Source organism: Macrosteles quadrilineatus, unplaced genomic scaffold, assembly GCF_028750875.1.
Source record: "Macrosteles quadrilineatus isolate MER2022 unplaced genomic scaffold, UCM_ALF_1.0 Scaffold_2__2_contigs__length_208266976, whole genome shotgun sequence".
In the NCBI taxonomy this organism is placed as follows: domain Eukaryota; kingdom Metazoa; phylum Arthropoda; class Insecta; order Hemiptera; family Cicadellidae; genus Macrosteles; species Macrosteles quadrilineatus.
The window spans coordinates 106,369,079-106,396,415 of NW_026542595.1; the positions used below are offsets into that span (position 1 = coordinate 106,369,079).

The 27,337-nt window shown below is 33.6% G+C and overlaps 2 protein-coding genes and 1 long non-coding RNA gene across 4 annotated transcripts in view; 2 read left to right on the forward strand and 1 right to left on the reverse strand.

Moving 5' to 3' along the window:
• Positions 1-4,557: 4,557 nt before the first annotated feature.
• On the reverse strand, positions 4,558-5,106 carry LOC128984649 (uncharacterized). The gene is made up of 2 exons (XR_008489996.1): positions 5,054-5,106; positions 4,558-4,650 (listed from the first exon to the last, which is right to left on the reverse strand). It is a non-coding gene; the product is annotated as an uncharacterized LOC128984649 (long non-coding RNA).
• A 964-nt stretch (positions 5,107-6,070) lies between these two features.
• LOC128984730 (probable insulin-like peptide 1) lies at positions 6,071-8,966 on the forward strand. The gene is made up of 3 exons (XM_054404071.1): positions 6,071-6,091; positions 7,367-7,532; positions 8,699-8,966. The coding sequence occupies exons 1-3, from the start codon at positions 6,071-6,073 to the stop codon at positions 8,917-8,919; spliced, it is 408 nt and encodes a 135-aa protein (XP_054260046.1). The 3' UTR covers positions 8,920-8,966.
• A 1,106-nt stretch (positions 8,967-10,072) lies between these two features.
• Positions 10,073-27,337, forward strand: part of LOC128986300 (leucine-rich repeat-containing protein 15-like) — a 32,836-nt gene continuing 15,571 nt past the window's right edge. Inside the window, exons 1-2 of one of the 2 annotated variants that reach the window (XM_054406595.1) lie at positions 10,073-10,246; positions 23,391-23,808. In XM_054406595.1, coding sequence (XP_054262570.1) covers positions 10,241-10,246; positions 23,391-23,808 — 424 coding nt within the window. In that variant the 5' untranslated portion in view covers positions 10,073-10,240. The remainder of the gene's footprint in view (positions 10,247-23,390; positions 23,809-27,337) is intronic. The other variant, XM_054406594.1, reaches the window with a different exon arrangement.

The following is a 27,337-nucleotide window of genomic DNA, read 5'->3' on the forward strand; positions in this document are numbered from 1 at the left end:
CCTCCCACGTGCAACATGAATATTTAAATATCTCAACAAGAAAAGAAGAAAAACACAAGATAGTTTATTTTGAAGGAATGACTTGTGATACATTAGGTATATATTGTGTTTAGTATTAAATCATTGATAGATCAAATATTTTGAATGTATGGGCCATGATGGAACTTCAGTGATAAGCAATGTCTTATTGGTATCAATACTTCTTTGTGTTTTCGGGGGGTTTTATGGGGTAAAAATTGGGTTTTCCCATTTTCAACCTTAAAAACATAAAATTACCTAATTTCTCTGTAACTATTTTGAAGAGCTTAAAAAATAATTTAGTACATTGAAGTGTTTTTGTAGAGTTATTGGTAACGGAGAAAATTCAAAATTCACATGTTATTCTTATGGAGAATAAGTCAACTGTTGTATTTTGCATGATTATGCATACATTTTGATTAAACTTTGCAAATTTATTTATTCTATACTAAGCTGCAGTACTAATCTTTTACTAAAAAACACACTTCATTCCCTGTAGCAGCAAACCTAGGTGCTCATTAAACCTATGCGATGCTCCCTCGTGTGGATTAACGTCTGCACTAGTGAGTACTACGACTATCCGCAGTACTATCCTGATAATTAGACCAATTTCTTAATTACAAGGAAATAAATTTGGTTCGGATTCCACTATGAACTGTAGGTCCCTTAGTTGCCATCGGCTGTATGGACTATTAATTAACAGCTGTCTTAGGAACTTGTCGCAATAAGTTTTTTGTTATTTAGCTTTCTTGATGAAATGTTACAATAATTTTATTTAAAATGTCAATATTTCAAAAACCAATTAAGAAAATGAAAAACCAATTTCTGTATCACAACAATACATTCATATTTATTACTGGAACTCTTCTACATATCATTTTGTCTAAATTCCAATAAATAGGTATTATGGTAAAACATACAATGTGACATAATTATTAACACAAACAAGTTTTAGAAACAATATTTTTGCTGGATTATTTCTTAGGCAAAATCAGCGGACAAATTAAAAAATATATAAATGTAAAGTTTATGTCCTCAGCACAGGCTGATTCTTTTTTGCTCTGGGATGAAAAGGAACTGCTTTAGCTCCGCAACACATAATGTATTAAAAAAATCATTGCTAATACAGTATACATACTGTACACACTCTATGGCAAAATGTTAAACGTATATTTTAGCACTAACGCATAAAGTGACTCTTTTATTATCCGAGCTCAAGATTCACGGAAAATGAGCGAGGGTTCAATATGTTGACCTATTGACAAGAATGCAACAATAAGCAAGCTAAAAATGATTAAATCAATCTATTTATGATTATGATTCATGCCACTGCTTACGATTAAAGTTTAAAACAGCTGACTTTTACTCCCTAGGGACTAAACAGGCGGCTTTTTACTCCGTAGGGTACCCGCACATATGTATTAAAAACCACTGTTTTTGCTGCAGTATGACAAAAACACCTTTATTGGAACGTAAGCAGCAATTTTGTGCAATGTGCAAATTCCGTTAAAACAAAAACTAATCACTATGCTTCGAAAAGCTCTACCTCAAAAATAAAAGAAAAAAGAGGTTAAGTCCTAGGTCCCTAGTAAAGAAATTTATTATTTATTATTATTATTTAATTTATTATTTATTATTATTATTTAATTTATTATTTATTATTATTATTTAATTTATTATTTATTATTATTATTTAATTTATTATTTATTATTATTATTTAATTTATTATTTATTATTATTATTTAATTTATTATTTATTATTTATTTATTTCTGTCAGTGTACCGGTCCGCACAACGATGTAATCACTTTTGTTTAGGCCGGCCAAAAAGTATAATTTTTCAATGTTACGTGTAAATATAAATGTTTCGTGTGTCAGTGTATGTGTATATGTGAACTTCAACGGTGACCAATGCTATAAACAGTAATTAACAAGACAGAAAATTTGACAATGGGGCTGTTGGCCCCGAAACTATAGTCATTGTAAAAGACGACTTGGATTGAGGACGTATACAAGGTATTTAACCTATTATTATTAAAGAAATTTAAATAAGCCAATAGTAATCCTATTCCCAAATACAGTAAATGTATTTTATTTAAATAAATATCAGCATAAGTTAAATGATCAATGATCTAGTGGTTTTTGAGTGATGAAATTGCTGACATTCATTTTTATTCATTCTTATAACGGTGTAAACTGCACTAGGATCAAAAACGATTAAAATGGTTCGTCCAGAACTTGTTTGTATGTAGGCTGAAGAGTTCAACATCGTCTACAGTCCAATATTAGACTTGGCAGCTTCGCTCTTTCCCCTCTGCTGAGTTAAAAATGGAGCGGCTTACTTTAAGTACACTTGCCATCGTATTTTTGTGAAATATAGCTTTAAATTTATATATAATACACAACTAGGAGCTAAGCCATACGTTGCAAAGATGTGTGGTGATGATAAAATTATAATGTTTGTCCTTTAAAGTTGTAATACCTTAACTGATATTAAAATATTACTTTAGCCCAACTTTTTGTCTAAGTACTCCTGAATGTTTATGGACCTGTGTATAGCTGTATTAGCAACTCATTCCCAAACACAGACGGATAGTCTACTTGGGAATTATTTTTCCCGTACACACAATTGTTAACAAACATGTAACATTAATTCAGGAATAAAGAGATTTTGATTTGATTTGATTTGAGATAAACAATTTAGTTATTAATAATAATCTATTACATTTATTATGAAGGGGCTTAATACTCACAAAACCTTATAAAAGTAATAATTAATTTAATTGATGTTCATGATCGTATTGGAATTTTGGGTTAATTCCTGGAGAGTTAATTACTGACTTGGACAAGAAAAAGCTTACAAGCCAATTAAACCGTCTACAAGATTTACCAAAAAAGAAGGAAGTTAAAAGTGTACGTGATTTAGTTGTGACTTTAAATAGTGAGCCTCAAGAAAACAAACGATTTTTGTCTGAAGTAGTAAAGGTTGTCAAGTTTCTGCTTGTCTTACCAGCGTCTGCAGCAACTGCAGAAAGAACCTTTTCTTGTCTTCGTCGCTTGAAAACGTGGCTGCGTTCCACGATGACGCAGAAGAGATTGAACCATCTTGCCATCTTATCCGTCCATAGGGACATTGCTAAATCTATTGATGATAAGCACATTGCACGAATGTTTGTCAATAGAGTTGAAAGTCGCTGTGCAGTTTTCAGGAATTTCAAAGACTGAAGTTCAAGTTAGGGCCTACTGAAGTTTCATCAGCAGAAGTTTACAAATCGAGTAAACTTGTAGTAGGCTAATATCTTGAGATTCTCGTGTGGGATTTTACTTATTTTAGCAATAATTCATCAAAAAGGTTTTGTATTTCTTAGTAATTTTATGTTGTGCCAATACAATGTTTGTAATGTTTTTTGTGTAAACCATTATTTAGCCTCAGTGGACACACTTACTTGGTTATACCATTGACTATACACCTCTACGTTATACCCTACCGTCTTACTTTTGTGATTAACTATAATCAAGCAGCCAATTTTAATTTAACTTATTATTAATTCAGTTTTGAGGGGGAGGGGCAGAGCCTGCCGAAATTACGCGAACACATAAATCCCTAGGGCTTAGAGCTTGTTTATTCTTCTCTGTCATCTGCAGCAACTCATTGCTGACAGCTTTAGTAAAATCTGGGCACCAGTACTTCATTTTTTGTTTGTTTGAGATGTGTGTGTATTATTTATTATAATGTTTTTATAATGAACAGAGTAGCGTCTTTGTAAAATTGTAAATTTTCTTTGTTACTGCTTGAAGAAAAATGTTCTTCAGGTAGCCTAAAAACACGTTTTAAGGCTTCTATTTTTCAAAATTTTCCCGGCGGAGGGCCCCCGGACCCCCCCTTGTACCCTGGGGGGTATTCCATACCCCCCAGACCCCCCGGATGTGGACCTCCGCCATGGGTTTCTGACCCCCTAACAAAAATTTGCTTCCGCCGCCCCTGTTACTATAGCTCGTTCACAAAATGTAGGCGGTTTGAGGGGAAGTTTTCCTGGGTTCCCCGACCACTTTTTTCTCAATGTAAGTTTGTGATAATTTCTAATATCCTTGATTTTATACATTGATCAGCTGTTCTAGTTTCTATGCAATTTAACTTGTTTATTTGTTGTTATTCTGTTTAATGATGTTCGTTTTTAATAAAAATCGAGCATACATTAATTATTTCAACAATGCTACAGCTGATTGACGGTTTGAGTGTAACAGCTGACCAGCTGTTGTTTCAAATGTAGGGTAAGGTGGAGGGGATGGAATTGATTCCCCTACAGACCTAAATTTTGTGAACAGAGTGTATAGTTTATTTTATATAATCAGCAGAGAATGAATAATGGCATGCTGTACAAAATATTACCTTTTTCTAAACAGCTGATTGGTATTAAACAGAGGACAAAATATACTAACAATTTAGAAGAAAATGAGTCCAATATCAAACTAAATTAGGCTTTTGAATAATTAATTTTCACAAATAACTTAGGTTAGGATTAAATAACAAGACTTAGCTATTGAACAAAGTTTATTCTTGATCAGTGCTCTTGTTTCCACGGAGAAGGCAGCTTAATTAAATTCCCATCGTCCATCACTGACCTTCTTAAGCTATGAAATGTAAAAATAATCATCATTTTCATCATTCAAAGGTACAGACAACACTAAAAATAATAAAACTTTGTTATAACAGCACAAAAGTCAATTTATTAATCTGTACTATTTTTTACAAAATTTGGAAACAAGTTTACAGAAAATAAATATAGTTGAAATATTATACTTCTTTTGATTAGTTTTTAACACAGGAATAAAAAGAACTTCCTTTTCAAGAGCAAGATTCAAGAGATTTATTATACCATTCAGTAATAATACGATAGGTAACGTCAAAACTATGCTAAAAATAAATCAAACCAATTTATATAAATAAATGAAATGTTCACCATTCCTTTACAGCCACGACACATGTAATATCACCGTCACAGCAAACCTACAAACTAAACAAATTTCCATTTACCTAGCTGGTATTCCACTTAAATACTCTCTTAAAATTGTCAGGTTTATTTAAAATTAACAACATAAATTTTAATAAGCAATTATAGGTGCTACAAGGAAGGTAATAAGGTGTGTTTTTTATTGAAATATTGTTCGCTTAGTATTAAATAAACAATATTGCTAAATTTTATTTAAATTTATCCACAAACAATCAAACGACAAATGTTTAATTACTCTCCGCAAGATTTACTCTTTTTTGGGATTTTCTCCTTTAACGGTTTAGGCATACAACAATGCTTCCAAATTTTTTTTTCAAAGCTCTACAAATAGTTTTGAAAGAAATTGCTAAGTTTTATTTTTCTAAATCCCTTATACAATCCGATTCCCTTAGTCTGATCATGCTGATTTGCAAACTCGAATATTTTGACAAAAACAATACGGTACTTTAATCTCTATAGGGAGAGAATGTAAAATATACATACAGCAGCTGCATTAAATTTATTTTGACACTTAATTTTCAGTTTATTAAGCAGTCACCTGCAGTCGCTCGTGTTAGAATCTGCATTTTAACTAACCTTCTTCTAAGAATTTTATCCAATTTGCATATTGACCAGATATATAAACAATGAAGATCATGGATCTCTCTCATTTCTCCATCTTCTATTTTACAGGTATGTACCATTTACCTATATTGATAATTAAGTTAGAGGTTACAATTTTAAATTATAATAGTTTTATTCCTATGCAAAGTGAGTAGTTTTTATTTCCTTGTTTGGCAATATTGTTTAGTGACATTTGTTGTTATGGAACATTATTTGATTTTTAAGTGTTTTAGTAGTTGAAACTGTTTTTGAAAGTGGAAACTAAAAAAAAAACATTTTTCAAAGCACTGCAAATAATGTTAGTAGATTTAACTTCCATTACATGCCAAAATATTAAAAAAAAACTGATTGGATACATTTGATGTAATGTGTTCAGTGTCAGATGCCCAATGAGCATTTTAGTGATTATGTCCCTAGTGATTATGGCAAATATCGTAATGGCGAGTGATGTGGCGCTTGTTGGAGGAAATTCATCAATCACAATTCCTTATCATTTCTAGCGATTGGAACTTTCCTACGATAATACAAAGTGTATTTAGACTTAATATCTGGATTTAAATACAAAAAAGATCAAAATTGGCTTAACAATTAAACTGAAATAGATTTAGAAGAAGTATACTTGCATTTATGTATAATTGCTGTACTTTTTTTTTTATCAAAAACTATTTATTAGGACCTCAAGTTCATAAGATTGGGTTTGAGTGGCAGTAGTATAATTTTTCTCAAATTGATGAGGTAAATGTCAAAAAAAGCTTAATCATGGTTTTTCTTGGTAATAATCAATATAAAACTAGTCGCTTCCCCAAGCTTTGCAATCAACCTTTTTTGCTCTGCTCAAAGGTCAGTATTGACAAATTTTAAATTGCCACCTTGACACAATATCTATTTTTTTACTCGTTATCTTGTTTTTGCTTACTACCATAAAATGCATTTATTATTATTTGTTACTGTAATTGTAACTTTGGGGTGGTATCTAATTGTAAGGGATTGAATAAAAATTCCATTTAAATATGAAATTACTAATTGCACTTTAAAAGAACTAATACAAAACTTTTTATGAAATTAAAGGTACAAAGAACCTAACAAATGTAATTATGTACTACCTACTTAACTAAGGAAATGACCAGCACAAATATTGAACTAAAACAAACAGTGAATTGGGAAAAAATATAAAATAAGGGTGATTACTTTTACTAGATAAAATTTAAATGGTTACTTATGAATTCTTTTGAATTGTTAAATTTTAAATTATCATCTTTGAATTGGCAAGCAGCTATAAGATACAATACAATTAATTAAGACATAACATACATACTTTGATTCCCACTGGGCACTACCCTATATTGAATGTAATCAGCCTTAAAGTGCAACAGGCCATTTAAAAAAAAAACTATCTCACACACTCACGAGTCGCGACCAAATTGGGACTTAAAGGATCGGATTGTTACTGCGAGACTTTCCCGATGAATCCCCGTTTCTTTGCCGATTTTCACTGCAATCAGCTCTCATTGGTCAAGACAGTCCACGTGGACATAATTTATTTGTTTTAATGTTTGGTTGTCAAAAAGTATGTTGATTGCAGAATGTCTTCCATCTCTCTCTTTAAATAGCAGATGCAAAGTTGCTGAAAGCAGTGACATCGTGGGACAGAATGTTTATCAAATTGAATTTTTAACAGATAGGTTTTCAAATTTAAGAACCGAGAACCACATACTAATTGTCTTTTTCCGCAGGACATGGGGCGGCTACAAATCTCATTCGCAACCATCACAATATTGTTGGCTGTTACTGTGGAACCTGGGACGGGGAAGAGACTCTGCGGCCCTGCTCTTACACAAGCTATGAGCCTATTGTGTGACCAGCATGATGGGTTTTATGGCAAGCGTTCCAACAGCTTAGGTAACAAATATTTGAACTCTTAGAAACACCCTAATTTTGTATAAGGCTTCTTAACCATCTAATTTTGGATTCATCGATACATGATAGTTATAAAACTAATGCATCTTGGAAGTGACTATGGGTGGAAACACCACTCTTCAATCAATTTTTCAGTTTTTGTTATAGGTTTTTAGGATAAAAACAGTATTAGAAAAAATAAGTATCGTAGGTCTCCCTAAGTCCCGACATTATTACTTTTCAGTCATGCATTGAACACTTTTAATCACACTTTTCTCAGGATCGAATCAGCGACCTTTTGATTACTAGCCGAGCTATAACCTCAGTGGTTATATAATATAAATGATGATGTATAGTATACTATAACAGCTGGGTATCTCAGTGGTTATAGTGCTAGTCTAATCAAAAGGTAGCCGGTTCAATCCTGAGAAAAGTGTGACTTTTGATGGTTCAAAACTAGACCCAGCTGTCCTTGATCATTGGGCTTCCAATAAATGGTAACTAATGAAACAGCTGGTCTTAGTCAGTAACAAGTTACATAAACACAAGGCATCACACTCCATATTTTACACTCATCCTTTACTCATATTTGGGTTAAAATACGCACCTAGGTGGCGTCCCCATTTCAACTACCTAATCGTTAATTAATTGATTGATAATTACATCGGCAGAACTGATAAAATACATAGATAGCTGTAAAAAACTCTCTTTCAATCTGGTAATCCCTAATTAAAATGTGTTATACACCACCAAATCAAAAAAGACTTTTATTTAAAGACAATTTTTTAATCAAAGGGATTGGCGAGATAAACCAATAATTTCTGGTTTAGATAGTTTAGCAAAAGATAAGTTTAGCAACATTGCTGATGAGTGTCAATGCTTTCAACTACTCTTCATCATAGATTATATAAAGACAGTAAAGTATCATTACAGTACAGGCTTCATAGACTAAGTAATTGGTAAGATAGTCTAGGCAGGCTCTAACTAACAATGTTAGGGCTTGCCCAAATCACTACTATGCTACAGTCGTTGGTTCATTTTAACTACAAGAGTTTTCCCTGGTGCAAATTTGTGTGGTCCTCAAGATGAAACAAATATTTTAGTAATTTATAGGAATAAGTAAGTTTACAGTAAGTTGGATGAATGTCAACTTTTGACCTTGCAAGCAGATACAGAGGATTCAGAGGCAGAGCCCCATTGGATGTCTGAGATGTATTTGGACCCAGACACGGAACACTTCCTCACCCGACGTCAGGCTATGCGGCTGATCCCAGGGATGCAGCGCGTGAGACGCAGCGGACTGGCGGATGAGTGCTGCCTCAAATCCTGCACTGTACAAGAGATGACCTCCTATTGTGCAACAACGCCATCTGATTCTGATGAACCTTAGAGGACCACCCAACTGTGATAATGAATGTTTAGATTATGTAGATTTATTTAGATGACTTGGAAAAAGTGTGATTAAAGTTTTTACTTAAAATGTGTTTATTTTGTTGTGCTTATTTTGAATTTTATTCTAGTAAAAGTATAGCTTATCATCATCCGTTAGTCCAAAAGTTGATGGCTTTGGCAATACAAAGTTTGGTGAACAAACTGTCTTAAGTGTTATAGTATTTTTAATTGGTTCTTAATCCCAATGTTTGGAGATTTTTAATTGTATTTTTGGTACTGCAGCTTATTTCTGGCCATAAATCTAAAAATTAAATTTTAAATTATATGATATGACATTTCAGTGACTATAAAATATATGGGGGGGAGGGGTTCAACAAGACTAAATAAGTTTTATATTTTTTCCATGTACTGTAGGAGGTTTTTTACAAATTCAATGGGCATAGCAAACTTACATATTTAAGAAATAACAAATTCTTCACGACACAAACATTGATTCAAAATATATTGGCATGCAGTTTGGTACAGTAAAAATATTGATATAAATACAAACATCATACGGCCATGAACGAAAAACTCCCAACTGAACTTTACAAACAGTAGCCTACACAAAGAAGCAATAACAGTATTAATAAGGCTAAACTTTTTGCTATCTGGCTTGATTCTTTTACAAAGGTTTCAAAATTACATGGAAATGCATTTGAATATAAATTATAGAAAAAGCTTTGTATACCAACCCATGGTGGAATTCCACCATGATACCAGCCCATTCCATTCCATTATTGCAATAAGTCTGTCTCCAAGATAATATCATAAAATCAAATTATGATCTTTCTGCTAGCGTAGGCAGGCTAGACCAAAAACTGTCTAACCTTATTGTTACACAAAAAATATTATGTTAGTCTTTTTTTATAGTACTGTAGACAAGTTACATAAATGATTAAACCATGATTAAACTCATAAATTTACATTCAACATACTTTATATGTTTGTATGAAATAAAACTGAGAGGCCTTAACAAACATGTTTAGAATGTTATGCAACAGACAATAGATTCAAATCAGCTGATCGTGCTCAACAGGAAAACAGCTGAACACAAACAAAAAACATTCGTGGCCTTTGTTGTAAGTGGGAGAGTGGCTGCGTCGAGGTTGAGATTTCATTGTCAAACACTCAAACTTGTGTTGTACTTTGTGAAGAGTTAATTGTTATTGTGACTGCTCTGAGTAATATAGGCTAACTGGATTTTGTTCACATTATTAATTGATTTAGTTTTAAATCTGTGACCAAGTTAAACTTAGTTGGACTTTCAAGCTCTCAATATGGAGGTGAGTAATTTGTTTATTCTTAGCCGATTTCCCGTTGCGCAATTTAGCAACAAGTTAGGAATATAGGCCTACATAAGGTTAGCATTATAAAATAGTTATAAAAGAAAATAATCATTGTTTCAAGAATACTGATCCATAGGCAGCAACTAAAATTAGGCCACAAAAGTATCAAAACACAAAATAACAGAACAAGCATGTAACCAATCATGACCTAGGCTAAGCCAACTTTGTTGGAGTTCCCAGATTTATTTTGGTTGCACTTCAGTTTAGTCCTACATTTACTACTATACAATAGGGTAACTACTTAGCAGCTGATTAGAAAATAAAACTGTTCTAAACTAAACCTAACCTTAACCAAACTGCATTGAGTAAGCCCTTACCTATGTGAGTAAATGTAGGACGTAAACTAAAGTGCAGCCTTTATTTTGATTGTTACATAACTTAAGAATCACCCACATCCTTTGAACCATGTCGCAAATAATACCACTAGCCTATCATCATGTCATTATCTCAGATTCACAAACTAAGGGTTAGATTGTGATTCACACTCTAACCCTGGGTCGCCGGAATTTTATCCCCCTGGAATTTTACCCCCTTGGCAAAGCTGACGTCACTATGACGTACTGACCTGAGTGGCCAAAAGTTTGTTCGCAGCCAGAATTTTACCCCCGCGGATTTGGAAGTCTAATGAAAATAGTCAGAGCGTGATTAATTAGATTAGCGATGAAAACCGGAATTTTACCCCCTGTCCATATAACTAGCGTTTGGACAACTGAAGATGTACGGGCCGGATTTGTACCCCCGGATTTTTACCCCCGGAATTTTTCTCCCTGGATTTTTACCCCCCGGAATTTTACCCCCTGGCCGATTTTAGAAATTGAACGATTGATTTTCTTATTTCTGTTTTTAATTAATTGTAAACATTTCATTATTTAGTAGCCTATCTTTATTTATTTATTTTGTAATCTCAACTAAGTAAACAGAATTCGCTGTTTTATTTTGATCATATTAACAACAGTTGGCTTCAAAGATCGAATCCTGATACACGAATCTCAAAATTAAAATTAAAAACATGTTCGATAAGTTAATGTTACAAATAAATTAAGATAGGCTACTTAATAATAAAATGTTTACTATTAAATTAAAACTGAATGAAGATAAGTACCTACGGTAATCATTCTCACTAATTTATATATCTGGCCAGGGGGTAAAATTCCGGGGGTAAAAATCCGAGGGTTAAAATTCCGGGGGTAAAAATCCAAGCCGTACATTCTAGGTTTTTATAATTTGATGTGTTCTGATTAAATTCACAACTGTGAAATTATATGTTTAATTCCGCGTTTAATCCATCGAGCTGATGTCGCGAAACTCAAAAGTCCGCGGCCGGAATTTTACCCCCTGGTTTGTGACATGCCGTTTGCCCAGGAGGTAAAATTCCAGGGGGATAAAAATCCGCTACCCCGTTTTTAAGCCTCATAAAAGTTCTTTAAGAGAACCGGAGGAATTCATTTTGACCATCATGGGTAACAAACCTTTAAACTCTTTTGTGGGAGAATCACTTAATGCTTTAGTTTATCAGCAGCCTGTTAGCCAGTGCAGAGTTTATCTTAAACAATTTTTACTTAACTTATAATTCGCATTTAGTGGACTTTAGTGGACTTCTTGTATTTTGATGCTGAGAAAATCCTTCAAGCCTAAAAATAAATTCATAAGGGCTAACTTAAGCTAGGCCTATTCAGATTTAAAATAGTGAGTGTTTATAAAATATCAAATTTCTCGTCATAAAACCAAAGCTTAAGTTAAGGTTTGCATTATTTCCAGTACGGTAGGTAATATTATTGTTAGCCTAATACAACGTTAGCTGTGACTATTTTGACTCATCTTTGTTTAACTTATTAGCCTAATCCATTGATAACTTAGGCTATGATGATTATAATTTAAGTAAAAACGAGCTGTTGGCCCGTCCTACGTACGGGAATCGAGTAGTAAATTAAAACTGAATATGATTCAGAACCGCTAGTTTACAACTTGGTGGCCGATTCACACACAACTAACTGGCTTTGAGTACAGTAGCTACGTCACCTTCCACTACATACTATCACTTACCGTACCTTATTTTACCACCTTGGCCACTGAAACCTCTAAAATGATCCTGGCCTCCCGTTCTCTTCTATCACCTGCAATTTCTAAGGAAGATACCAGTCTGAATATGTCTTTCATTACTTGGTCTTCCAAGTGGTCGTCTACTTTGTAGTACTCCTTGGAATACACTTCTTAGGTTACGTTAATAAAATAACACCCAACGCATAACTATGAAAAAGACATGCAGATTAAAACGTTTAGTTATAGATAGTCACCTGCAATATGGACACCCTTTTTCAATTTTGTATCAAAAATTATCATAGAACCGCGCCGACTTAAAATACGTGAGCTTGACTGATACAAAAGTCAGTGTTGGGAAGTAGCGCGCTACAAGTAGCGATGCTACAGTAGCGCGCTACTTTGTTTGTAGCGTTAGCTGTAGCTACGCTACTTTTAAGATTTTGTAGCTTTAGCTGTAGCTAGCTACATTTTTAAAGTAGTTGTAGCGGAATTTTAGCTACTTTTCTCGCTACATTAACATTGTTTGAGATAGTGAATTTTATCATAACCTCAACCTTACGTGAAACAACCTCTTTCAAACTGAGATTTAAAAAAAAAATTGGCCTACTTTCTTGGCTTCATACAGCTGGTTGTAGCCGTTTCATTCCCTATTACAACGTTGTGTGGACATGGAGGCCATTAAATCAGTGTTATCCACATTTTTTGCTCTCATTTCCTTAATTTACTACTCTATGATTACTGTCAGATAAAATAAAATCGCTAGATGCAGACGACGTTTAAACGTACCGGTGACAAGAGAAGCTATTGAATGCTTGCAAGTGATTGACAGGGAAATTAGTAATCAATTTAGTTCCTTTATTATATCGATAGTGTTTCAACTTGGGTTTTAATTGAAACCAACACTAAACCTTAAAATAATGAGAAAGCTGGTCTATCAACCTTTGCTTCAGCTGTTGATTGTGGTTCATCATCACAAGCCCTTCCTTGGTTAGATTACGAAGATTTTTCAAAGGTTTACTAAACTAACAAAGAGGAAATTACCTGATGAGATTTAAGATATGCCTAGACTACATGATAATTGTAACGAAAAAAACTCTTACATTGAAAAAATAGCATAGTTTGCTCCTGCTAACAGCTCTTGTATAGGACTATTCCTATTCTATTCTATGGTTTAAGACGAATAACAAGTTCCAAGTTCAGTTATTAGGAATATATCTGTTTAGTCCTTGCGCAAGAACAAGCCTACTATAGCCAACTTGTTACATAGCCAAGTAGGCCTACATGTTATTTTTACTTTACAAATTTCAACATGTTTAAATTAAAAGCCGATTTCAGGATAAGTTGCTGAATACTGTTTTCTGTATCAACTAGATTGAAGCACAATTTGCCCTATGCATAATGACAATAAAGGACGATTTCTTGACATTGAAAAGTTTTATTCATAGAACAAGTAACTTATCACTATATGGTTAAAAGTTATAGCAAAGTCGTTTTTAACATTAAAAGTATAGAAAGGCAATAAACTCCAATTTCAGTAGGCTATAAGCTCTGTAACACAAAAAAATATTTTTAAATAATTGTTTTACAGTTTTATTAGTCTTAATTGTTGATATAAGAAATCTATAAATGAATCTATATTAAAGAAATTAAATAAGATTTTAAAATATACTTTGGTTGTATGTCCTTTGAACTTAATGAAATTTACATATAAGATGGTTAAAAATAATGCAATATTTAAAAATAAGAACTAAATATGATGGGACACCCAACTATTTGGTTCTGTTGTTGTAATGTTAGGTTTATAATGCCAACAAATTAAATACAATCTAGGAATAATTTGTTTTCCAAGTAATGTTAGATACAATACTGACATTTTTTGTTTAAATGTTTGTTCAATAAAAATGTAGATGCAATTAATTTTACATTTACCTAATGTGCGTCTTTGGAAAAGTAGCTAAAATTGTAGCTGTAGCTACATTTCATTGTAGCTGTAGTTGTAGCTAGCTACTCTTTCGGAACTGTAGCTGTAGCTGTAGCTAAGCTACTTTTTTGGAAATGTAGCAGTAGTTGTAGCTAGCTACATTTTAAAAGTAGCTTCCCCAACACTGACAAAAGTTTACTTTATTGAAATTACGGTATTTCATTCTTTTTAGAGCGTTTGAAGTCGGTTGTATTTTTTTACAAAAATAATTATTGTACACATACAACTTGTAACATAAACATTTCAATGACAGTTAGAAACCAGCTATTAGTTAAACCACCACTAAAACTACTTGTAAACTCTTCCCTCAGCTGCTAGAATTTTTGAAAATTAAAACTTAATTTCTAAAAAACTGAAAACCTAAACTAAAATTATGGCTTCGACATTCCCTAGTTTTCAAAATTATCTTTCTTTCAACACAACAATCATAAAAATCCATCAAGTGGTTGATTCAGAATCGTGAAATAAAAAAACCCTTTTACCGTTTTAATATATAGGATGCCTGTGTTTACATGAGAGTTTTGAACACATGTTTACAACAAAGTCCCTAAACCACCAAGAAGTAGTTCTTTTTGAAAAGAATGTTCAGAATAGTTTTTTAGTATTTACAATAGAGATTTTGTTTCCCACCAGAAGTCGGTAAAGATCAAGGGTGTGCCCTTTGAGACACATGTTTCAGTACTTCTACACTGTTTACAAGACTTTCCTGCTACCCCTCGTGCCTACAGAAATAGCTTTAGGCCTACTGTAATTGGCGTCCATTTTGCTAAATTTATGGCTAACTATAAGGGTCAAATATCAAGGGGTCAAAACACACTAGCTTACTTAAAATTGTTTGTGATTAAGCTACTAAAATTTCAGCTTCCTAGTCGGTCTTTATTAGAAAAGTATGATTGGATGACTGTTACATTGTAGACAGGCTGAGGCTGTTTAATGGTTTTTGCAAGGTCATAGCATAGACAAATAGAATAAATATAGACCGTCAGCTGTGCTGCGGTTAGCATAAGTTCTGGCGTCCACCACTAGGTTTTCAGTGTAGTTACGGCACACACCGCTGCAGCATCTGCTGGTTGCATACAGCTCCTGCGCTCCTCGCCTGCAGTGGTGTGCACCATAACTAATCGGCACTCCTAGTGGTGGGCGCCGGAACCTTCCTTTGACAGTCTATAAGGCCTATTTATTCTATTTGTCTATGGTCATAGGTACTGTAGACTGTAGAAGGTTCGTCAACCTACATTTTATGTAGCGTAACAAATCACTATCTAAGTAATTAAGTTTACCTATGATCTTTATCCAGTTCAATGCTAGTTGATAATTTTTTACATAGGGTACCGGCTATATTTTACGATTTCATTTTTACTATTATTTTTATTTTTTATCAGTTAGTCAACACAGTTAGGTAGTCGTTGCCCAGAAATGGACTCTCGGTTTTTGAATGGCTTTGGCTAAAAATAACACATTAGGCCTATAATAATATAATCAAACACTAGTCCCAAAGTTGTAATTGCGGTTGGAGTACAATACTTCTATCCTAGTCTATGGGTTCTCCTAGTTCTAATCCTGTCAATCACCAATGGATTTCAGCTATGACATAAGACCATAACCTGTTGACTCAGAGCCTACCTTAAGCATTATTCGTTAAATCTAGACCTGAAAAATCATATGGGAGCGAGCAAGAGGCTTCGGAGCCTAAAGTCGCGGGTTCAAATACTGCCAATCACCACTGGATTTTATCCATGTGATAATGCGACCCTCTAGGACTAGCCTGAAGTAATGTGCAAAACCAGACCTGTCAATCTGGGAGGAATTTCAGATGGGAGTGACCCATCAGGGGGTCTGGGGGATTTGACCCCCCGGCCGCAGGGGGGGTTTGGGGATCCTTCCCCAGAAAATGTTGAAAATTTTAACCTTAAAAACTGGATTTTGACCATTTTTACTTAATTATAAAGAGAATTTTAAATAAAATTTTTTTCCATTTCAATATCAGCTAAAAACGTGCAAAATTTATTGAAAAGTCCGAATTACTCTCCATCACACACAAACTGTTTGACTTAACCCACACTCTTGTTTTGACCTAATTGACAAAAGAAAACTTAAATTAACAACTAACAGACTACACACTTGGCTATTTTGCGCCTTCCACTTTTAATGTTATGTTTACGTGAGACGAGACGACAGTCCCGCCCGGTCAACCTAACATTAACGTGATGAAAAATTCCCGATTTTCCAAAAATGTCCCTAGTGTTTGTAGAATTTGTATAGTAGCCTATCAGATATGTGGGAGTTTTTCTACCGAAAGTGGGATAGCAGGAGTGGACACCAGAATGTGTGAGACTGCCGCAAAATGGGGGCTAGTTGGAAGGTCTGGCAAAACAGTTCCAGGCTAGAACCTAGCGGCCTAGGATGTGAAATTGGGACAAGTAAACAATTAACAAGACTACAAGATCGCGCCACTCATCCTACACTCATCTCCATTCATACTTGGCTTAAAATACCTACATTGTATGGTCGCCATTTCATAAGAAAGTATTAAAGTATTAAAGTATCAAGTCATGAAATAATTTTAAAAACTCGCCTAGTATTGATCTTGTATTATCTAGTCCTAATTAAATGGTTTGTTGGTTAACTTAAATACATTTACCGGTACTTATTTAATTTAACTCAAGTTTTGGAAAGTTGTGTTACCCTACTTATTTTATTTTTCACATAGGCTAAAACTCTTCAATTTATTTCCTTACATTCAAATGGCATAATTTCAAGTGCCAAGGCATCAGTTTCTTATGTCGGCCTTTAGATATTTTTATGCTGAAAAAATATGTTCCAAAGATAAATCAAATCAAATCAAATCATCTGTATTTTGCACAGAAAAAAACTGTATAATAATGTCACAAGAATATATAATAAAACTAAAGTATAAATGCTGTTAGAACTAAAACGTAACTGGAACAGTATCTTAATTCGATCGGAAACTTAAAAAATCTTTCACAGTGTAGGGAGCTTGTTCTAAGAGTATGCGTTTGACCGCTCTCCCAAATTTGTCTTTGTCTTGCTCCACTTTCAGGGGTTCAGGCAACACATTGAAAAACCTGATACTATTATAAAATAGGTGTCTCTCAAAGAAACTTGTTCTGGTTAGGTAGCTTAATATTGTTTTTTTGTCTGAGAGTGTACTGCATTGAATGGAACTGCGGTTGATTCAGATGATAATTTCTGTTTAAAAACGATAGACAATTGAGTATGTATATCGTTTTTATAGATAGTAACTAAGTCATTTGTAACAAAATTTAATCACGTGGAATAATTACACCCAATTTACAAGTGTATTTAAACATTGTGTACCGGTAAATAAAATTCATCCAACCATGTAAAATATGCATTTGTCCCTGTTGCAAGCAACTCTTTCTGTACATGATTGAAAGCAATCAATCACAATTAATACGAGGGCTCGTACATCACGGTCGTTTGGATTTTCTAGTGCCATGGTCATGTAGAATCAGTTCCAATATATTACAATTAGTTAAACCATTATTACTTTGCATGCTTTATTGAAAAGAGTAACGGTAGTTAATTTTTCTTTTTTGCCTGGACATTTTTAATTCTTAACATAGGAAACTTCCTTTGAATTTGACTCTCTTTGACACTCTGAAAGAGGTTAAACGCTAAATCACATATTGATGTACTCATTAGAAAAAGTAATGGTGGCGAATCAATAGAAAAAATTTATGTAGGCCTACTCCTTTTTTAAATTAAAAACCTTATCTCAACTCATGGCCAGACCGGCCGCTTTTCTGTGACCAATTGTTGCTAGTCGAGCGTGACGTTTCCTACTTTCTGCTAGCTGAAGTGCTAAATGTCCGTGACTTCAGAAAAAGTTTATAGCAAAACACTCTGTTGAGCAACATTACGGCCTATCTAGAGACAATCGTAGTTGATCTGTTATCTGTTCAGGTAGTATTTTCCTTTTCTTTTATTCTTCCCCCAATTTAAAAGTAATCAGTATATTTAGATTTTAAGCATAATGTTGTAAAATATCATTTTGGATTAGGGTGATTACTAGCCACTGATTTAATGGAAGAACTTGGGGTGAAAATCTCTCAAAAGTCACTGATTTAAAACTAAAAGTAATTTCAAAAGGTAACGACAAAATAGTTGAAAGCAGTTAAAACGTTTTTTCATCATTGAAGTTAAAAAGCAACAACGTTAAAGGGACAGCTTATCATTTGTTATTATGTATTTGCTAAGTATTTGGTTAAAAAATGTACCTTTTCATTACCTGATTTATGAGCTCTTGTAATTTGCTTGGCTATCAACTTATAATGTATGAAGTTCAAGACGTTTCTTTATAAAGACAATTGTAGCATGCCACAGTTAAATTTCAGTGCCTGGATCAAGTTGTGCTCTAAGTTATTTAGATTGGAACTTATGTTTGTTAGTTATAACTTAACTTTTTTAGCCTGTAGCAAGATTCTAAATAGTTTTAGAAACACTTAAAATATTGGCAACAAACCTTGGATTGAAACAAAAAACTGTTTTCCGGCCTTTGACTTAGAATCAATTGCAATGGTTAAATTCAATTTTGTTACAATTATTTGTACATTTTTTTTCTATGGTCCACAGACAGACTTAAAACATAGTTTTGATCAGGGCTAATACAAACACTTTAGTACCTTGCACTAAAGTAAACAAGTAAAGCTATAACATTGAAAAATAATGGTCATAATACGTATCACAAACAACATTGAGTAAGCCAACAGTTATCTCATGAAAGATAAAGTGAATCATTTGAAGTAGTAAGGCGTGCAAACATCAAACAACATCAATGCATGACTGATAAGTTTAACTTGACTTTACAACTGTCGTTCTGATAAAATGGACAAACCATTAAAAACCCGTTATGCACTCTTATTTGTAGGCTAATTTGTTTACAAATATTTTTGTGTTACTTGACTTTTGTTATGTACTATTTGAAAATGTTTGTACTTAAATGTTATGGGAATGATGAGACGACTCTTCCAAATGATTAGGCTACCCCAAGTTTAAATTTGATGGCTTTTGTTTTAGCGAATTTCCCATATGGGGAATAAGCTATTCCTGTAGGTCTCATTGACCCGGAACCAATTTGCTTTTTCGTTTTCAGATCCCCAGAACCCAAAAACACCATAAAATTCATACATATATGTCCATTAGAGCTAAATACATATGATAACTTGAGCAAAAATGATCCGATTTTGATGAAATTTGGTACAAACGTGTAAACATAAGACGTTTATTCTGACAAGTTCGCGAACCAACATGATCAGACTTAGAGAACAGGGTTTTATAGGGTATAGAGTTTGCCTAAATAATTTACTATAGGCCTACCGAAGTTCGTTATTATGCGCCTAACGGCAAAAAAAAAACATTTTTAAAATTCTTTTTTATTTTTATGGAAAATTTATTATTATTTATTATTTTTTTTGGTAAATTGTTGTATATTGCTTGTTTATGAATGTATTGTGATCAAGTTTGGAAAATGTATTTATTTAATACTGAAGTACAGTAGAGTCCCGCAAACTCGGCGTAATGTGGACTGGAAGGGTGCCGAGTTTGTGAAATGCCGTGTTATGGGGAACTAGGGTTTAAAAGAAGAACAATACAATTTTTAAGCTAAAATTAACTACCTCTTTTATGTATATTTACATTTCAAGTTAGTATTAAGTCATCAGTTGTAGTACAACAAATCATTTGTACAAGCTGAGAATGATATGACTTGAGCTGGCTTGAGTCCATGTTTAACTCGGACTCAAAAAATCACTAATTTTCTGAGCCAGGTGATGGCCGAGTTATCCAGACTGCCGGGTTATCGAGTGCCGAGTTTGCGGGACTCTACTGTATTTACATTTCACAAAAAAATACACCTTAATATCACTGTAGCAGCAAATTTTTATACTCGTTAAACCAATGGTATTTAAATAGGGAATAATCTGATATTTTTTAAGAGATATGTTTGTGAAAATATAATCAGACAAATGGTCTGTAGGTTTACTGCAGTAGGGGTATTTTCTTTGGCCACCAGGAATAGGACAGGTCCAATTACCGATCCTTGAGGCACACCAAGTTTTTAATTTTAATGCCTCAGAAATCACGCCGCCTAGAGAGATGACTTGATAGTAGTCTTCAATTTTAAGACTCAAAAGAGCCTGTCCTAAAAATCCCTTTAAATTGTCGTAGATGATCCTCGTGACATAACAACGGAAGGTTAGACCCAGAGTACAAATTCCGTAACCAACCAAAGGCCTCCTCTTAAGGTGGTTTTGTAGCTGTATGTCCATTTGTAATGTAAACAGAGACTTAAGTAACTTTTAGGCGAGCCAAATTGTCTAATTTGCAATCTCATTTCCTTTTCAAAAACATTACACTAAATCTCATTTTTCAAAGTTTGTATATAAGTTTACTAACCCCACATCAATGCTGTTAGGCATATTTGACATGTTGTTGGCCTCCAAACATACCATATAATAGAGCCAGAATATTCATGGAGAGTCAAATACACAGGAGTTGCGACTGTAATTTATAACAGTTACACTCTATTGGTTGCATTACTTTTAGAACCGAACTTCAGTTATGGACACTTTTTCATAATTTATAATCAACGGTGTAAAAAGTTGTCTTAAAACCATGAAACGTGTTGTTATTGATGAGGCAATTTGATCTAAACATTCTTTTAGGACATTTGCAACTTGAATTTCTACTGTAAATTATACCCCTGTGTGTTTTTTCCTTAGGCTGTCAGACAACATTATTTATTTAATGCATACACTATTTTACACAATTGTATACATATTTGGAGGAAGTATCAATAGTAGGTATTTAGTTTGATTGTTAATATACATTAATTATTATAAAGAATATGTGATTACTGTGTATTGTATCGGGTGAAAGCAAAAGCAACTAAACCGACTGGGCTTGAATTTTACATAATGTAGATTACGAACCTGGCTAAAATGACCTAGAATCACTTTAGTTTTGAAACTCACTTTAGTAATTTCTTAGACATTTGTAAGATGCACTTGTAAGTAACAATTCTTTGTCCAGTAAGTAGGCTATTAAAACAATTTCACGCTTAGGTATAAAATGTATTTTTTACCTTACAAAAAAAGCATTATGTTTATTTTTTTACATCTTAGTTCTTCCTTATTTTTCTTCATTCCTTTTTGCTAACTAAAGCAAATATTGTATTTTTCTTTGTTATTTTATCATTTAAAATTATGCAAACGGATAAGGTATAAGTAAGGCTGTTCTATTCAATTAAACGTTGATAGTGACTTTGAGTAAAAGCTTATGTATCTCAGGGTAAGAAATACGTTTGAACAGGGATATTTACAGTCGTAGGTCAAAGAAGGTCAGATAAATCAAATGTGAAAGTCGGGGAAACCCTGAAGTATTGTTAGCTCAATGCATGTTTTGCCACTGTAGAGGTTATGACGGCTTCATGTCAGCAAACTTGCTGTCTGACCTTGGCAATATCATGTCATCATCATTGTCCTATCTCAACTATCATATTACCTTCTAATCTGTGTGCTTCATGGTTAACACCCACTTAAATTCACATTGGAAAATAGAATGCTGAAATGTTTGGAATGGAGTTGAAGAGACTACTCGCAAAAGAAATATCTTTTGACCAAGTATGAACTGTTACCATACGCTTTTGTTTGAACATTATAGTGTACCTGATCAAGAACAAAAGAATAATTTTCAAAAATAATACATTCTAATTACAATACAGGGTTAGACAAAAGAATGGAAACCCTTTCTTAACTTTACAATTGTATACACAAGGAAAACTAAATTCTGCACACTTTTGCCATAGAATTGCACTCAACGACAATTTTGTAGGACCCAAAATATCATTTGGGCGTAGCTTTAAAATTTTGAATGTAAAGAAGCCCAATCGAGTTACATCTAATTTTAAAGGTCTTAAACAAAGGGATTAGCGAAAACCAGGGGTCCCTAGCTCAATACATTACGACATTACTTTAATTTAAAACCTCTTCAAAAATACATTAACTTCGTTGTCTAAGTATGATAAGGATTTTAAATGTACAAAATTTAAATTTTAAATATTTTCCTGCAATTCTTAAATAAAATTGTCACGCCAACCAAAAAGTGTGTTTAATGCTGTATAAAAGTGTGCAAATTTTAGTTTTCCTGAGGTAGTTCATTGAAAAGTTAAGAGGCGGTATTCATACTATTGCCTAAGCATTATTTTTTATAAAGTCATCACAAAGCGTACTGTTTGACCTACTGATATATTAGTTTTGAAAAATAGACAGTAAGCAAGGATTTTGCAAGATTGGTGAATTGCTGACTAGCTAAGCGTACATTTATTGTGAAACATTAGTCCTACATTGTTTATCTTATTCATTTACCTCACAAATATTAGTTAAGCCTGCATACTCCTGTATCCATTGTAAATCATGTTGATATTGGCCTCAACAATACTGCCTTTATTCTTCACCTTAAGTCACAGCAAGCTTTTTCAGGTCTTTATTTTGTTGTTGATCAAATACTGGTTTTCCTGGAGCTTTCTTTATCTTTTTCTCCACCTAATTGCTTCAGAGGTTACAAATATTGTTATTGTTAAACCTTTACAAAATGAACCAGTAGCGTTTTAGGTGATATGTATTTACTACTTTAGGTGATATGTACTTTTCATATCTATCATTTGATAGATTGGTGATAAGTTTACATTTCCTAAAGTTCTGCTTATCGTTGCAACTTGCATTAAACATACATGTATTTAAATCTGATGTGTTTGTGAGCAATTCTTCCACAAGATTTTACGAATCTGTAATAAATGTGGAGTATATGGCGATAGACTTTACCCTCTTCAAAAAAGATCCTAATCACAGAATTTGACTCATAATTGAAGAGAGCATACAATTTCCCTCACATCAATAGAGAAATTAAGACAAATCGCCACATATGGCATGTGAACTGAGTTTTAGGCCTTAAGTTTTCATTTTTCTATATTTTTTATAATTATAAACAAAAATTATTGTTAAATCTGTTTTGTTCCAGAGAATGATTCTTCTCTCCTTGGCAGCAGCTTTGGTTGTTGCTCCTGTCACTCCATTTACTGTGGAATGCATCAACGGAAACTGCACCGAAAAAGAATCATCAGATGTTCCTATGTTCAACCTGGCTTCCATCTTTCCCTTCTTCGGACCAGTAGACTTTGACGCTAACAGAGACAGCGCACCTTCAGACACCGCACTTGTCCCTGCAGAGTCCAATGACACTAATCCGTCCGGAGGCATCGTGTCCATCCGGATAATGAGGGTTTTCTCCGTCCCGAACGTTGATGACGCTGATCAGCCAATGGGTGACATAGATCAGACTCCCAGCGAAGTCCGTCCTTCTCTGTTGCTGCAGAAGATGTTTGACAGCATACTAGCTGACATTGGCCTATTGGACCTCTCAAACCGCAATTTGACAAGTGAGTTCTTATAGTTCAACCGTAATCTATTGAACTGTAGAAATTCCATTCCCATGTTAAAGTTATAGTTGTTGAATAAATATGATTTTAGTTTGATGTTTATCACTGATTTTTGTTGAACACGACAATTTTTTTAAACAAGCTCAACTGAAATGACTAGTAAGCAACACATAGTTAATTTGTGACATCTATATATTTAATTCCGTAAGCGAATCAGTCCCCAACAAATATCTTGAGATAGGAAAAGGTATCATGGTTTTTAAGGATTCATTTTAAAGATTAAGTTCCAAGGACGGTGAGAAAAATATCAGATGTGTCAAAAATTCTCCCTGCTCTGCCCCACAGGCCGTCAAAGATCTGGTAATTTTCTAATGGGAATACTGCTACAGTGTTTCTACCAGTGTTGGGAAGTAGCGCGCTACAAGTAGCGACGCTACAGTAGCGCGCTACTTTTTTTGTAGCGTTAGCTGTAGCTACGCTACTTTTAAGATTTTGTAGCTTTAGCTGTAGCTAGCTACATTTTTAAAGTAGTTGTAGCGGAATTTTAGCTACTTTTCTCGCTACATTAACATTGATTGAGATAGTGATTTTTATCACAACCTTACGTGAAACAACCTTTTTCAAACTGAGATTTTCAAAAAAGTTAGGCCTACTTTCTTGGCTTCATACAGCTGGTCACAGTCGTGTCATTACCTATTAAAACGTTGCGTGGACATGGAGGCTATTATCTGAGTGTTATCCACATGTTTGGCTCTCATTTCCTTCATTTGCTACTCTATGATTACTGTCAGATAAAATAAAATTGCTAGCTGCAGACGACGTTTAATTAAACATTACCGTACCGGTGACAAGAGAAGCTATTGAATGCTTTCAAGTGATTGTCAGGTAAGGGAAATTAGTACCCAATTTAGTTTCTTTATTGTATAAATTTAGTTTAAACTTGGGTTTTAATGGAAACCAACACTAAACCTAAAAATAATGAGAAAGCTGGTCTATCAACCTTTGCTTCATCTGTTGATTGTGGTTCACCATCACAAGCCCTTCCTTGGTTAGATTACAAAGATTTTTCAAAGGTTTACTAAATGAACGAAGAGTAAATTTCCTGATGAGATTTAAGATATGCCTAGGCCTAGAATACATAATAATTGTAACAAAAAAATCTCCATATAACATGAAACTTGCATTAAAAAAGTAGCATACGGTAGTTTGCTCCTGCTAACAGCTCTTGTCAAGGACTATTCCTAGGCTATGCTATTGGATTAATACGAATATCAAGTTCAATTAATAGGAATATGTATGTTTAGTCCTTGTAAGAACAAGCCTACTATAGCCAATTTGTTGTACAAAGCCAAGTAGGCTACGCCTAAATGTTATTTTTACTTAACAATTTTCAACATGTTTAAATTAAAAGCCGATTTCAGGATAAGCTGCTGAATACTGTTTTCTGCACCAACGTTTGTTGAAGCACAATTTGACCTATGCATAATTTGACAAAGAACGATTTCTTGACATTGAAAAGTGTTATTCATAGAACAAGTAACATATTACTATGGGTAAAAGTTATAGAAATGTAGTTTTTAACATTAAAAATAAGGAAAGGCAATTAACTCCAATTTCAGTAGGCTAGGCTCTGTAACACAAAAAAGTATTTTTGAATAATCGTTTTACAGTTTTATTGTTTTAATAGTTGATAAAAGAATCTATAAATGAATGTAGATTAAAGAAATGAAATGGGCTTTTAAAATATAGTTTGTTTGTATGTCCTTTGAACTTAGGCTAATGAAATTTACAAATAATATGCTTAAAAATAATGCCATATTTAAAAACAAGCACTAAATACGATGGAACACCCAACTAACTTATTTTGGTTCTGTTGTTGTAACGTTAGGTTTACATAGTTGCAATTAATTTTACAGGAAAAGTAGCTAAAATTGTAGCTATAGCTACATTTCATTGTAGCTGTAGTTGTAGCTAGCTACTTTCTCGGAACTGTAGCTGTAGCTGTAGCTAAGCTACTTTTTTGGAAATGTAGCAGTAGTTGTAGCTAGCTACATTTTAAAAGTAGCTTCCCCAACACTGGTTTCTACATGCTTTTTTAAATATACCAGCTGATGTAAACATTGCGTACTCGTTTGTTTAAGAATCAAAAAGTAAGAGAGAAAATTAAATTTCTACAGTACACTCACCATGAGTGGCTCATTTTACTAGTTATATTTCAATTAAAAAAAAAGTACAGCTGGTCCATACTGATTAAAAAGTCAATTATAGATTAACCATTTAAACTCAATGAATTTTATTCGTTCCTGAAAAAAGTTATTAGTTTTTAGGTTTCATTACTAGGCCCTGCTATCCTTGATTGTTGGGACATAAATAAATGATCCTAGCTAAAAGAAAACAGCTGATGTTAGAATTTTTGGAAAATACGTTAAGTCCATTGTATATGTACCATACTTAAAAACCATTAATCATTAAACTAGGCATATGTCATTGAACTATCTTCCAATTTCTTACCTGCTGCGTTTATGCAAGGCCCCATTAGAAAAACAGGCCATGCTGCACGCACGATCCATGACGTCACACTAGTGGATAGATTTCATTGATAAATTCATTGCCATCGCCATTTCCCATATCATGGTGTCTACTCTCCGGGAAATTCGGGAAAACCGGGAAACCTCCGGGAATTTTATCTTACCTTGAAATGTCCTGGAAAACTCCAGGAATCCACCCAAACCTCCGGGAATCCGTAGCCCAGTCATCGGAATCGTCGCCTAACCGAAACACTACCGCTTTTGTTGCCACGATCGCGGGAAACGATTATCGGTGTTGCCGAAACCGCAAGATATGCTCACGGGTATTGCCGCGATTGCGAGTGACGATTATCGGTGTCGCTGAAACCACGAGATATGCCTACGGGTGTTTATACAGGAAAAACAGGAAATTATAAAAATGAGTAGAATAGCTAGAAAAGTACAAAATAAATGTACTTTATCTAAACTAAATAAAAGAAAAAAAATATTAAATAAAAAAATTACTGAGAGTAAAAAGAAGTTTTTTGATTTCCAAATTCATAATTCAAGTAACATTAACAAAACCACATGGAGAATAATTAATAATGAAGTTTCAAACAAAAAAAACACTTACTCAGAGAATATTAGTCTTCGACTGAATGATGAACTAATTGAAAATCCTACTTATGTTGCAAACATGTTCAATAATTACTTTATAGATGTGGTAGATAGCTTTAGTGTTAGGCAACCTCTAGATAAAAGTGGAGGAACAACTAAGAAATTTAACGATGTAAATAAAGTAAAAGGGCTTTTTGAAAGTAGGATATTTAAGTGCACTCCTGTAGATGATAAGGAAATGGAAAGAATTATTGGTTCACTTAAGAATAAAATGTCTAGTGGTTATGATGATATACCAACTAAATTATTAAAATATCTAGGGAACCTTTTAGTAAAGCCACTTGTACATTTGGTGAATTCCTCTTTTGTGTCTGGCTTATTTCCACATCAACTAAAAATTGCAA